This window comes from Triticum aestivum, chromosome 6D, assembly GCF_018294505.1.
Source record: "Triticum aestivum cultivar Chinese Spring chromosome 6D, IWGSC CS RefSeq v2.1, whole genome shotgun sequence".
In the NCBI taxonomy this organism is placed as follows: domain Eukaryota; kingdom Viridiplantae; phylum Streptophyta; class Magnoliopsida; order Poales; family Poaceae; genus Triticum; species Triticum aestivum.
In genome coordinates, this window is record NC_057811.1 from 160,055,460 (window position 1) to 160,070,642 (window position 15,183).

The 15,183-nt window shown below is 46.8% G+C and overlaps 1 protein-coding gene across 1 annotated transcript; it reads left to right on the plus strand.

Annotated features, from left to right (window-relative positions):
• The first annotated feature begins 7,329 nt into the window (after positions 1-7,329).
• On the plus strand, positions 7,330-12,104 carry LOC123144283 (probable serine/threonine protein phosphatase 2A regulatory subunit B''delta). Its single transcript, XM_044563364.1, has 12 exons — positions 7,330-7,476; positions 7,762-8,348; positions 8,442-8,547; positions 8,849-8,948; positions 9,024-9,129; positions 9,225-9,315; positions 9,407-9,548; positions 9,661-9,808; positions 9,935-10,044; positions 10,846-11,002; positions 11,082-11,207; positions 11,308-12,104. The coding sequence occupies exons 2-12, from the start codon at positions 7,965-7,967 to the stop codon at positions 11,446-11,448; spliced, it is 1,611 nt and encodes a 536-aa protein (XP_044419299.1). The 5' UTR covers positions 7,330-7,476; positions 7,762-7,964; the 3' UTR covers positions 11,449-12,104.
• Positions 12,105-15,183: the final 3,079 nt, after the last annotated feature.

Genomic DNA, 15,183 nt, shown 5'->3' on the forward strand with positions numbered 1-15,183 from the left:
TGTATAGGAGAAACGATCGAGGTCGAGGCCCTCAAAAAGGCCCTGCCCGAATCCGAGGGGAAGGCTGTCAAGGAGCAGGCCGCCCGTAAGAAGCTCAAGGCTCAGGTCAACGAGGTCCAGCAAGAGCTCCAGGACGCGGTAAGGAAGTGCGAGACCTTGGAGCGCGATGCATCGACTCAAGAGACCGAACTCGCCAAGGCTCATCAGAGCACAGAGACGGCCCGGAATGAGGCCCAGGGCGCCCTCCAGGAGATCCAGGAGGCCAGGAAGATCGCGGCGGGTAAGGCATTTAGTATGCAAAGCAAGAATGTGAAGAGGAAGTATCTTTTACTAACCCGGATTCGGAGTTCTCCAGGGGCTTTTGCTGATCTGCCACGCAGTGTGTCCGACGCTGCGTAGTTCTTCCGGGCCGAAGAAGGGAGCTCCACGGAGAAGCTGTTCTGGTCGCAATATCTTGCGCCAGAACATCTGGTGCCCTTCAACGATCAGCTAAAACAGCTGGTCGAGCTGCACAGGGTGGCCGAACTGGCCATGAAGGATTTAATAATCCGGTTGTGGCCAGTCGAAGTTATACCCAGTAGTTACTTCGGCCTTGTGAAGCGGCTGGTGGATGCATGTCCTCCGCTGGACGTCGTCAAGCGGTCCGTCTGCATCGAGGGCGCGCGTCTGGCCTTCGCCTATGTCAAGGTGTGGTGGGCGAAGATGGACGCCGTCAAGTTAGCGACCGAGGGGCCGCCTGAGGGCAAGGAGCACCGCACACCCGAGCGATACTTTGGAGACGTCTTGGAGGGGTCCCGCATTGTTGCGGAGCATTGTGCGAAAGATGTGATCTTTGAATGAGTACATTCATATTTTCTCTCGCCCTGTATTATGAAACAAAGACAATTTATGTAATATAATGCTTTGTGTTAGATTTTTACCTCCTGTGCGGCCGTTTTTATTAAATCTGAGAGTTGGCCAGTCGTCGGCTTCAGCCCCCACGTAGGTAATACAGGGGTGTTCGAGATGGAATCTAAACACTCTTGATCCAATTATTTGGTCCTTGAAGGAGGTGTTTAGCGCAACGAACAAGGCAATCGGACTATAATGCTTCATCACCCTCACTTAGCCATAGGAGTTCGACAATAAAATTTTAGGCGCAGCCCCTGGTATTCGGAAGTCCGAACTGGGGGATTCTGTAAACACCTGATCGGATAAAGACCGATTCACCGCGTAATGCGGAAAAAACCTCTAGCGATTTGAAACCTCTGAAGAGTTGACCGGCTCTCGCCGTATCATGACAGTCAGTTTTCGGCTTTCTCTACTGAGGTGCTCATCCGGATGAACCAGGGCACAATCGCAGTAGTTCTCCCTCTACCCTAGCCGATATAGCAGAACGTAAGGTAGTAAGCACAGGAGCCGGGCAACCCAACTATTGACCAAAGACATGATTCGGAGCCAATGCATATAGTGCTAAATTCGGGGTGCCGAACTATACTGTAAAAAGTGTTCGGACTTTGTTGCCGTAGCGCGGGGTGCTATAAAGCCCCTGGCAAATATGAAACGTACTAGAGTGTACGGGTGCTAACTGATAAGGTTGTCAATAGAAAAAGGAAAATAAACAAGGAGCAAAAGGTAATTAGCTGGGGCCCTAAAATTTGGGCCGCAAAATTGTTTCCATTGCGATTTTATTAATACGTCAAAGCGCATTGATACAAATAGTGCGATAAGCAACAGGCTATTTGACATGCCATGACCAAGGGAGAGCTACGTGTGGGTCCTGAAAACAGGTAGAGTGATCGTTAAAGAAAACACCTAGAAATTTCCCGGTACGCTTGTGCTTCTTGCCAGCTTGGTGTGTTTATCCTTTGACAGGACCGGTGATCAAGCCATCAGGGAAAGCCTGTGGAAAAGGGACCTGAAAAGGGGAAAGATAAACAGTGAAAGTATATGTGCCCGGGAGCGGTCGAGCCGTACTATGGATCACAAGGTAGGTATGCCTCCGTCTATGCCCATGGTATTTTGAGTGCGTAGTTATGTACGTGCGGTACGAATGCCGTCACTTGATTGGGGCTGGGACGGAGGCCGAGTTGCTAGTCGAGCTCTTGACGAGCCGAGCTGTCCTGCTGCAGAATGGTCCGGACCCTCTTAACGGTGCCCGGGGGCTTGGCAACCGAGTTAAGGTTCTGCTTGAGAAGGCCGCTCTGTACTTCTGCTGCTAAGGCAACAGTGTGCTCTTCTGTACGGAGGGAGCGTTCCATGTTTCCATTAACTGTTATGACGCCGCGTGTCCCGGGCATCTTGAGCTTGAGGTAAGCATAATGAGGCACCGCATTGAATTGAGCAAATGTGGTTCGTCCGAGCAGTGCGTGGTAGCCGCTGCGAAAAGGAACGATATCAAAGATTAACTCTTCGCTTCGGAAGTTGTCCGGAGATCCGAAGACAACCTCTAGCGTAATTGAGCCCATGCAGCGGGCCTCTACACCTGGTATGACTCCTTTGAAGGTGGTCTTTGTGGGCTTGATCTGTGATGGGTTAATGCCCATTTTGCGCACTGTATCCTGATAGAGCAGGTTCAGGCTACTGTCGTCATCCATAAGGACTCGCGTCAGGTGGAATCCGTCAATTATTGGGTGAAGGACCAATGCGGCTGAACCGCCATGACGGATACTGGTTGGATGATCCCGTCGATCAAAAGTGATCGGGCATGACGACCATGGATTAAATTTTGGGGCGACTGGCTCTATCGCATAGACGTCCCTGAGCGCGCGCTTGCGCTCCCTCTTGGGGATGTGTGTAGCATATATCATGTTCACCGATTTGACCTGGGGGGAAACTTCTTTTGTCCCCCTGTGCTCGGTTGCCGGGGCTCCTCGTCATCGTCCTCGCTTTGCGATCCCTTTTCTTTGTTCTCGGCATTTAACTTGCCGGCCTATTTAAAAACCCAACAATCTCTGTTGGTATGATTGGCTGGTTTATCAGGGGTGCCATGGATTCGGCACGGACGATTGAGTATGCGGTCCAAGCTTGATGGTCCCTGGTTGTTTCTTTTATATGGCTTCTTCCGCTGACCGGACTTGGAACCACTGAATCCGGCATTGACTGTCGTGTCATCGGTGTTGTCACAGTTACTTCGGCGTTTGTGTCTGCTGCGTCGGAGCTTGCGTTGCTATTTTTGGCCTCGGAGGTGCCCGTGTCACTTGCTGTATTTTTGCTACGGGCCAGCCAACTATCCTCCCCCGCACAGAAGCGGGTCATGAGTGCCGTGAGGGCTGCCATGGATTTTGGCTTTTCCTGGCCGAGGTGGCGGGCGAGCCATTCGTCACGGATGCTATGTTTAAAGGCCGCTAGGGCTTCGGCATCCGGACAGTCGACGATCTGGTTCTTTTTAGTTAGGAACCTAGTCCAGAATTTCCTGGCTGACTCTCCAAGTTGTTGGACTATGTGACTTAAGTCATCGGCGTCTGGTGGCCGGACATAAGTACCTTGGAAGTTGTCAAGGAAAGCTTCTTCCAAGTCCTCCCAGCTGCCAATGGAATTTTCAGGCAGACTGTTTAGCCAGTGCCGAGCTGGCCATTTGAGTTTTAGTGGGAGGTATTTGATGGCGTGAAGATCATCCCCACGGGCCATGTGGATGTGGAGAATAAAATCCTCGATCCATACTGCGGGATCGGTTGTTCCATCGTATGATTCGGTGTTTACGGGTTTGAACCCTTCTGGGAATTCATGATCCATTACTTCGTCAGTGAAGCAAAGAGGGTGTGCGGCGCCTCTATACCGGGCTGCATCGCGGCGTAGCTCTGATGGAGTCCGTCTGCGGTTTTCGGCCCGGGCGTGACTAGGTTTGTCACATCCGAATAGATAGCCGTCCTTGCGTGTCAAGGCATGTCCTCGCGATCCATAGATCGATCTTGTATGTCCTGCTCTACTGTCCAGGTCTTGACGAAGGTCATATGTATAGCCCCGAGCTGTCTTATCCCTGCCTTTACGGCGAGGTGGCACAGTCTGGTTTTCGGCTCGAGTTGCCGTTTTATCCCGACCGCGCGGTGGCCGATCAACCGCCTTGCGTGATGCTGGTGCGGGCTCTGGCGCCTCGTCATCGAACTGAGGTAGCAATTTGCACTTCGGGTAACTTTTGGCTGGGCGTTTAGGGCCGTATTCCTCGGCTACCAGGACATCGGTCCATCTGTCATTGAGCAGGTCTTGATCAGCTTGAAGCCGCCGCTGCTTATTTTTCAGGCTCCTCACAGTGGCTATTAGCTGAAGCTTAAAGTGCTCCTGCTCGAGAGGTTCCTCAGGCACGATGAAGTCTTCGTTGCCGAGGCTCACCTCCTCCTCGGAGAGCGGATGATAACTACCGTCCTCCGAATCTTCTTCTATGGCCTGTTCGTCAGGGCTAACTTGCCCATCTTCCCGATTGTCTTGTTCGGCAGCTTGTTCATCGGGTTCTTCTGTGTCTTCGGCACCATCTGGAGTGTTGTCGTCTCCTGTGCCGGTGTTGCTGTCTCTGCTGCAGCGCGATTTAGAGCGGCGCCGCTGACGCCTGCGCTTTGGTTGTGTCTTAGGAGGGTCCTCCTTCGCTGGGTTTTCCTTGTCATCGCCACTATTATTTTTTGGCGCATCTACCATGTATAAGTCATATGAGGAAGTGGCCGTCCATCGTCTAGTGAACGGCGGGTTTTGGGCCTCCTCGTCTTCGGCATCGTCGTCCATACCATCGATGTCTTCGGAGTCGTAATCGAGCGTGTCGGTTAGGTCTTCGACAGTGGCTATGAAGTGGGCGGTGGGTGGGAAACGAAATTCTCCATCATCCGCCTCCAGCTCAAACCGGATATAATTCGGCTGAGAGTCCTCCGCTAGAGATAGATTCTTTAATGAGTTTAGCACATCGCCTAAAGGTGAGTGCTGGAAGATGTCCGCGGTGCTGAATTCGGCGGTCGAATATGCGGAGGCACATGGCTCGGAACTTATAGCCGGAAACGAGTCCGAGGTTCCGATGACACAGGCCTCACCCGTGGTTAGGTCTGTGTGCGGCTCCAACGCCGCAGAGTCTGCGGCCTCTGTGGCGGGGTTGAACTTCCCGTCCTTGGATGGCGTGATCTGCTCCGGATCTAAGGCCAGAGCGGTTACAGGTGCGATTTCCTGAGTGTGGTTCGATGATAGATTTAAGTCATGCTCATCGTGTCGACGGGGAGCGACTGCCGCGGTCCCGAATCCGTCGAAGATCAAGTCTCTGCGGATGTCCGCGACATAGTTCAAGCTCCCGAATCTGACCAGATGGCCAGGGGCGTAGCTGTCGATCTGCTCCAGCTGGCCAAGCGAGTTGGCCCGCAGTGCGAAGCCGCCAAACACGAAGATTTGTCCGGGGAGGAAGGTTTCCCCTTGGACAGCATCGTTGTCGATGATTGAAGGGGCCATCAAACCTTTTGGGGACAACACAGTGGAACTCTCAATGAAAGCACCAATGTCGGTGTCAAAACCGGCGGATCTCGGGTAGGGGGTCCCGAACTGTGCGTCTAAGGTCGATGGTAACAGGAGGTAGGGGACACAATGTTTACCCAGGTTCGGGCCCTCTCTATGGAGGTAATACCCTACTTTCTGCTTGATTGATCTTGATGAATATGAGTATTACAAGAGTTGATCTACCACGAGATCGTAATGGCTAAACCCTAGAAGTCTAGCCTGTATGACTATGGTAATGAGTATCTCCCTCCGGACTAAGTCCTCCGGTTTATATAGACACCGGGAGGATCTAGGGTTACACAAGGTCGGTTACAGAGAAAGGAATCTATATATTTGATCACCAAGCTTGCCTTCCATGCCAAGGAGAGTCCCATCCGGACACGGGTGCAGTCTTCGGTCTTCGTATCTTCACGGCCCATCAGTCCGGCCCACGGCTAACAGGCCGAACGCCTGAGGACCCCTTAGTTCAGGACTCCCTCAGTCGCCCCTGTAGCCATGCACCGGGTTGGTGGCGCCTCTCCGGCCCTTGTAGCTGACCACAGGGGGTAGGCATACCTCACCGGGGCGCAAAGTCAGAAGGTGGACGTGTCTCATCCCATTCGGTAGCTAACGTCGATCACTGTAGCGTGGTAGTGCGCATTTAATGCCTCTGTCAGACAGATTCTCCAGTTTCCTTTGCGGAGAAGGAAATGCTTCGCGGGAGGTATTGCTTCTCAGGCGCCGCTCCGAGTAGCGCTTGCCGGGGACCAGAGCCCCGCCAAGGAAGAAATGGTCCTTCACGAAGCAAGCTAGCGTGACGTAGCTTATCGGGTGGCACTATCTTGGTCTTGTCTCCGTCGGCCCATGGTACCCTGGTTTCCATTGGGCCGACAACCTCTATTGTTTGCAGTGCCAGGAATTTGAGCCCTTCTTGAGACCCCCCACGAGGATGTCTGTACCGTCATTGATGAAGAGGAACTGCATGGCGAGTCTAGGTCACCCGCACGCATTGTGCGAGGAAGGAGAGAACACTAAGGCAACCGACATGGTTGATCTTATCGACGTCGAAGTCGATGGCCTCCTTCAGCGAGAGCTTGTCACCCCATGCACCCGCCTTGCAACGACCATCATGACTAGGTCGAGCGACGTCCTGTAATTCGTGTCAACGGAGTCAGGAGCCCTGGCATGCGACAAAGCATTCACATGGTGCATCCACGGGCTATGCTTGGGCGCTCTCAACGCGTCGTGTTGTCATTGGCTGATTTGAACGACGACAACAAATGAAATAAGATTGGGAAGCAAACTGGGAAGGAGTTCATCATGGACAAAGTGAACGACCCTTTATGGTGAAGTCAAGAGGCTCGGGTTCCAATGGAGAGACGGTGAAGGGGCTCATGCATATGACATGGCAAGCCGAGCAGGTGGCGCCAACATAGCAGGGTGGTGGTAGGTGAGGCACTAGTTCTCCGTTGAAACGATGGATCTATCGACGACTGCTACCAAAGAGAGATCGGTCGAACGTGACCGTGTGATTGTCTGCAATAGTCTGTGGGCGGGTGCACTACAAACAGTAGGGACTTATCATTGGCGCCGACAATGACAAGCCACCTATCGTAATGCACATGTGCTATTATTGAAATTTCATGGCTTGAGATCACTGAATTTTTCATGATAAAAATAAACCTTTCTTACAAAAAGATAATGCATGAACTAGTATGTGAGTTTGTGTTGAACTCCTACGAGCGAGTTAATTACCACGCTAGTTCCAAACTAAAAAGAACATGTATGTACCAAAGTAGCATGCATGCATGTGCGAGTTTATCGGTGGTCTGAGAGGCCTATTTCCCCTCTCGTCCTTTCCCTCCCATCCATCCTCCTCTCCCTCGCATCCGACGCTATTTATGGTTAGGTTCTTGCCATTCTCCACTTCTCCTTTTTTCTCTCACTAGACAGAAATATAGTCACCATTAGGAGATCCCATCCGATTGATTGCATCTTTTTTTCATTTCACAAGTGAGCAATCACTGCATCCGACCTGGTTTTCAGGTCGAGACGGTATGTCAATCATGTTGTAGATTCGCTAAGAATTCTGCATTATGTTTTAGGAACATTGAGAACATGATTTACTCCTTCCTCTGTGGGATAGGTTGTTCATTTGCCAAAGTATCTATTTGTTTTCACATCAGTTCTCTACGAATTTGCACAAATGTTTTGTGTTTGTATGAAATTTGTACGAAACTGTCGAACTGTTTAGAGCTGGAGGCATGTGCATCCGTTGCAGATCGCCCGGCATCCATCTATTACGCAAAAGCCGTTGACCGGCACCATGTGGCTGTGCAGGGACGCGGCCGATCTATGAGATGGACGGCCAGGATGGCGCCCAGACTGGCGTGAGGCGAGCCGTTAGCTAACCGGTCTTCTCACCGCCGCCGCCCCACGTCGCGCCACGCGCCTGATTCCCACTCGGACCTGCCCGACGATCGACCTGCTCCGATCGGATCGGCTCGGCGAGCGGCGGCGAGCGATCGAGGCGGGGATTGGGAATGGAGGCGGCGCCGGATCTGAGCGCCGTGTCGGCGCTGGCGCTGCAGGTGGACCTCCTGCAGCTGCCGCCGGAGATCCCCGCCCCGGGGGCGCCCGCGCTGCGCGGCGTCCTCGACCATCTCTTCGCGCACTGGCTCTCCCTCCCCGACACCGTCGCGCTGGTCAGCTGCCTGGCCCAGAAGGCCAAGGCCAACGGCGCGGGCTTCGCCGGGGGCGCCATGTTGCCGTCCATGATGATGCAGGGAGGCGCCAACGTGCCGCCGCTCTCGCCGAGGTCGCCCCGCCTCTCCAGGAAGCCCAGCGGGGTCGGCGGACACTCCAACCGTTGCGCGTCCCCGCTCCGGCCGGCCACCGCGCGCGCCGTCAAGGAGGTCATTCCGCAGGTACACATACGCATGCTCGCCGTCGACCCATCAACCTGCCAGCACCATTCTTTTTCCAGCAAGCTAATCGAAATCGTCCATGTCGCTTGACAGTTCTATTTCCGAGATGGACGCCCGCTGCCATACGAGCAGAAGAGGCAATGCGTATCTATAATCGAGCAGCTCTTCGCCGGGCACTCCAATGGTCTTCGGATTCAAGGTGCGTGAAATGCAAAGTGTCTTCAGGATTATTTTGCCAAATATGAAATGAATGAATCTTTTGGATGCAATTTTAATTAGAAATCACTGGTGTAAAGACGAGTGGTTTCATTTGGACCTTGTGGTTTTCATCTGATCAAATCGGTGCTCAAGTTTGAAGTTTGTCATCTGGATTAGCTTTATAAGCATGACCAGCTTAAATTGTCAATTATCATGATCATATCAGATTGTGCGTGAGCATATCAACTAACCATCTAATGTCCTGTGCTTTTATTTATTTTTGTCTGTTTTTGCCACAATAGAATTTCGGATGGTTACCAGGGAGCTCTGCAAACTACCGTCGTTCTTTACCACTGTTCTTTTTGGAAAGATCGATAAGGATAACACTGAATTTGTCACAAGGTAGTTGATCACTTGATCACTTGGGATTCACGGAACCCACAAATGTTGAATCTTACATTATGGTATTTCTTCCAGGGATGCCTTTATGGATTTCTGGGTGAATAGCAATATGATGACTATGGACAGTGCAACCCAAGTATTTACGATTTTGAAGCAACCAGATCATGATTACCTCACAAAGGTATGTGTGCTTTACAGAACAAAAGCATGCAGTTAAAGACTCCATAAATGGATGCTGATTCTGTTTCATGATTGATGCCATTGGTAATAATCTAGGAAGATTTCAAACCAGTTCTTCGAGACCTTTTGGACAACCATCCTGGCCTGGAATTCTTAAAGAGCACGCCGGAATTTCAGGAAAGATATGGTAAGCCTATATATGTCCTTCTGTGACCATTTTAATCAAATATTGAATGTCATACAGTATTTTCTTCTACTTATACAACATTGTTTGTCAGCTGAGACTGTCGTATATAGGATATTTTATTGCTTGAATCGAATTGGAAATGGCCTTCTCAGTCTGAGGGAGCTGAAACGTGGAAATCTGCTTGATTCGCTGCGGCATGCTGATGATGAAGAGGATATCAATAAAGTTTTAAGGTGGCACATTTAAACACAAAATTTTACACCGCTTTTTGCTTCTGTCTCTTTGTATGAAAAAAATATTTCCTCTACTACTTGTGAGACACCAATCATTTCTCGTTTTCTGTAGGTATTTTTCGTACGAGCATTTCTATGTGATATACTGCAAGTTCTGGGAACTCGATACGGACCATGATTTCTTTATTGACAAAGAAAATCTTATTAAGTATGGAAACCATGCGTTGACATATAGGATTGTAGATAGAATTTTCTCGGAGGTTGGTATTTGTTTCGTTCTACCATTTTCAGATCATTCAAGTTTCTGCACTTTTACGTTATTTTTTACATGCAGCGATTCTTTACAATTACGTTCATACTGACAGTTTTTAATTGATACACAATAGGTTCCCAGGAAATTTACCAGCAAGATTCCAGGGAAAATGTGTTACGAAGATTTTGTTCATTTTATTTTGTCTGAAGAGGATAAATCATCAGAACCAAGCCAAGATTATTGGTAGGTCCAGCTTTTGTTTTTTCTGACACTTGCTTTATTCTTCAGTTAAGCAATGCTCCAATTATTTTGAGCAGCACTGTAATGTTTCGTATTGTCACGCAAATTATTGTGCATTACCTAAAATCTAAGCCAATGCGAGCTTACCAATCACCAATAATGTTATGATTCCCATGTCTATGCCTCTTCTTCTATAAACAAGTTTCTGTACAGCACTATTAGATCTTTCTTTCAGAGATTAGACTTTTGCAAAGCCGATAAACCGTGGATCAGAGGATGTTTTATTACAGTAGGTCTTTGTAGCTTTGTTCTAAAAAAAAGACCAAAGGGGGAAGGGCCCCTCAGCTTTTTCTCTAAGAACCGAGGAACTCGGATGCATATTTGCCCTTGTGGGTTTCTCCCTTGTATCTAAACCCTTGGTCTGACACTGACTGGTTTCATTCTCAATCTAAGCTAAGCAGAATTCTTTACTTGCTCAGTCTGTCAAATGATTTGTTGGCTACAAATCACACAAGGGATTGAAAAATGATTATGTGATTTGTGAGACGTTCATTGAAATTTTCTTTAACATGGGTATTCGGAAAAGGAAATCTACTCCTGAGATCATAGGAAATCTGCCTCAGGAGAAACATCCTGACTAGGAGATCTTCAAGGGGATTTCTTGCAATAGCCCTCATCATTTGTTTTTTACACACCCTTCATCATGCTAGATTACTTTAAATGGTTGTGTGATTTAATTTGAGATGTTTTTTATGTTGCATATTCTAGAAACTCATATTTATGCTTCCATTATCCTCTTGTCAGGTTTAAATGTATAGATTTGGATGGCAACGGCATACTCACACACATTGAACTACAATACTTTTTTGAGGAGCAACTTCATCGCATGGAATGCATGGCCCAGGAACCTGTACTGTTTGAGGACATATTGTGTCAACTAGTTGATATGATAGGACCAGAGGTCTGCATACCTTTCCTATTTTTGTGCAGTTCCTAAGATCCTGTACATTTTTAAGCTGATATGTGTGTTGCTTTTTCAGGATGATACCTTTTTTACCATAAAAGACTTCCGGAGGTGCAAATTGTCCGGGCATTTCTTCAATGTTCTCTTCAACCTCAACAAGTTCATGGCTTTTGAATCTAGAGACCCATTCCTCATTCGCCAAGTGAGTCAAGTTTTCACAAGTATTCTACATCCAACGAGCGCTGATATTTTTGGTCTTCCGTGGTGCTAACATTATGTGCTTTCTCCTAATGTGACTGCAGATGCGTGAAGAGCCATCCTTGACCGACTGGGATCGTTTTGCTCGGAGAGAATATATAAGATTGGCAATGGAAGAAGATGGTGAAGATGCTTCCAATGCAAGTGGAGATGTTTGGGACGAGTCACTTGAATCTCCGTTCTAAATTGAAGGCGTGAAGGAACGGTGGCAACACACATCAGAGCATTAACTTACAGCCCTAATAATATCAAAATGAATGTGTTATGGTGTGAAGTATTGTGCAAAAGTTTGATATATTATCTCTAGAGAAACTACAGCTGAGGCAGTTGTCCACTCGTTGGCATTATCTAAAGTTTGACATAGTTTCTCGCAGAGTGCCAATCGAATTCTAAAGACAGATACTTCCATCCAATTTGTCGCAGAGTGCCAGTTTTGATTAGTGACAGTGAGTTTCAGGGGCAACTGCTTTCATGATTAAATGGATTTGGCCAAGTTATTCATGGCAGTGAGCGGTCGCAGGGCACCTTGTGGTTATTCTGAAGCCCCAACCTGTGATCAGGTGGCAAGCAAGGAAGTGCCATATGTTCGAATTGTGCATTTGCTCTCGCTGGAACCACAACGTACTTTTATCAGTGTTGGTCAGACATATGTTGTCTTTTTTCAATAAGGTCACCCTCATCAAGAACAGTCGCGCTCGTGTATTCTGTATCTATGTTTAGTTTGTAGTTACATGAACAAATGAGTTGTATTGCACAGTTTTTTTTTGAAGCAAATATTGCACAGGATTACTATTTGTTATTCTAATACAGAAGTGCTTAAGAGCTGGCACTTGCCAGACCAGTACTGTACAACTATCAGCTCTGGATCCTTGAGAGCAAATATACAATCAGGGATAATTTGAACCAGTTTTGTGCTGAATTGCTGTGCATTTATGCAGAAAGATAGGCCAGGAGGCAAACCTATGCTGAATTGATGTGCAGTGAAGATAGGCCAGGAGGCAAACCTATGCTGAATTGATGTGCAGTGAAGATAGGCCAGGAGGCAAATCTTTTCTATGGTCTTGGCAAAAGCAGTGGGCAAATCAACAGATACTTTGACCATTTTTTTTGCAGATCAGGGGATTATCATGAAAGGCTGCTTAGCTAACACCTCCATCTTTTGCTTTAATTGATTAATAAGTTAAGCAAAGCTTTTGTCAGACCAGGCAATCTGCATGTAAAGATATTTGCATCAGTGGTGCATTTTGAGGGAGAGGGACAGAGGAGACAAGGACACTGGTCCTGAGTGGCTGAGCTGCTGAGCCTACCTTGGGTATGTATGATCATGCCTTTCCTCTCCTTGATGCACCAATTATTGACTCCAGAAAGAAAAACAAAAGGCTGTGCTTTGCTGTGCTCCTGGCCATCTTTTGAAGCAAAACAAAAGAGCAGAAAGAAGCAATCAAGCATTCTATCATCTTTCCTACAACGGTGGAGAGTATTGTAAGCAGCGATGTCATGTAAAATCTTGAACAGCAACACACCAGCTAAAGAAAATGAACATAAAAGCTGAGGATTAAATCTTTGTTACGTGCTTTACAAAAATTATGTGCTAATTAATTGCCTCTTTAGCTGCAATTATCATATTAAGGATCACGATTACATTCAGACTTTGATGGTGCATCACGAGATCATATATAATACAGAGAGAAAACTAACATCAAAACACCAGCTAGAAAAATGGACATAAAGACTGAGGATTAAATATTTATTGCGTGCTTGGATGGTCCATCATTTTATTCGACTTCGATGGCGCGTCGTGATCTCCTTTTTTTTAAAGACCGGTGCATCACGATCTTATCAGCGGTTAAGGGCCTCTTTGGTTCAAAGGAATTCCAAAGAAAATTTGGGGGATTTCATTCCTTAGGCATTTTTCCTATAGAGCATGTTTGATTCGTAGGATTGTAAACCATAGTTTTTCTCTATGGCCTACTTTGTATGCAATCCCATAGGGAAATTTTGATAGGAGTTCTTTTTTTCCGAAGTTTAACCTCATGGGAAATTTCATTTGTTTATGTGACAACCATGGCATGTACCTAATTGGCTAATCTTGTAGGAAAATTCATGCATTTTTCCCTGGTGCAAGCAAACAACTTCTATTACTTCTAGTACAAATTTATCACTTGTTTTCAATTCCTTTAGGATTCAGTATGCCATGACATCCCGGTCACATGTTTTTACTGTTCCTGTGGTTTTTGGAATCCTGCAAACCAAACAGCTCTGATTGTTCATTCCATATACATGGGTTTAAAACGGCCCCCTTTCGGCCAGTGCATCGATATGCAAGTCCTTAGTGTTTTAACAGGAAAAAAAGTTCATTCTATCCCTGCTTACAATCCATAAACCAACTTGAAATAGGCTAAATAAAACACAATACACATTACAATCCATAAACCATGCGTTACACAAGAGCCATTCTTATCCGCAGTGTCGTGGCACAAAGCTTTCTTCTTGGTCGGGACTCTTCCTTGGCGCCACACATCACTTGTTGTTGCCCAAACGTGTTAAATACTACTCAACTTGCAATTGTAGCAAAGGTATAGACAGATAGGTTCATGTAAAGTCCAAACCACTACTACCTATTATTGTGATTAATCAAAAGGCACTTAGCACACAAAATCACATCTCTATCCTCTATTAATCAATTGTATATAGCTAAATGATTGTTCTGATTGCGCGGTAGCATAGACACTGGCGTCATCAGAACAAAAGAAAGCACCTTTCGTCAAGCTTTTATGCCAAAGTTTGCTAATTAATGGTCTCTAGTTTCCTCACGCAAGATACTTAGCCGTGTAGGGGAAGGAGATGTGAACGTGCCGACTAGGACCTGGCCAACGCAAAGGGGTAATTCAGAAGTGCAAGCAGAGGCACGTAAAGAAAATAAGTTTGGGACCTAATATTTTTCGAAAAACACTCTAAACATGTATATGTTCAAGTCCTTTGTATGCTTGTAAATCTGGAGAATGTAATTTGTTTTATTGCCATGCGTGTGTAAGAAAAAAGTAATTTAGCGCCCTAAAAACACTCTTCTATATAGACTTTATTTTTTGTCGGGAGCGCAAAAGTGATCAGTCTTATATGAACTATATGAATATGTACATACATTCTTTTTTATAATTTTATGATATGTTGTAGGTATATTTAAACAAAAAACTGTTCATGGCCGTTGTACTTACACCTAAGAAACATTTACCTATTCTATTCTAGCCGACAATGCAAGCAGGCAAGTAAGTATTGCAGTGTGAGTGGAACCTCCCACTTCCCTTTTCAAGGTGAGCATGCCAAGAATGGATTTGGAGCACGCATCGGCCTCCGCACTGATTGAGATCCAGTGACATGCCCAGGAACACAGATATGCGCTAAGATTGGGAAACACAGTTTGTTTAGTACTTCTGGAAGCGGATTTGTAGCACCCGGTGCTTCACATCCCTATACGAACATTAAATAAAAAAATACCGAGAAATTTGAAAAAAAATCTGAGATTTTGGGATATCAAACCTGGGTTCCTGATCTACTCATGTGTGAAATTTTGTGAAAAAATACCAGGAAACGCATTCGTGACAAAAAAGACAAAAATTTCTTATGTACAGAAAAAAATGTTTGGATGGATTTTTGTTCGGACGGTATTTCCTTTGCCACAGATACGTTTCCTGGTATTTTTTTTACGAAATTTCACGCGGGAGTAGATTGAGAACCCAGGTTTGATATACCCAAATTTCAGATTTTTTTTATTTTTTGGTATTTTCTACGTTTAATATTCGTATAGGAGTGTGGAGCACTCATGAGCTCCTCTGTATTTTTCTAGTACAGTATTGGTCATTACCAGGTATTGCTCTTTGATTTTTTAGCCCATCAATCACCTTTATCCTGCTTTTGTGAGA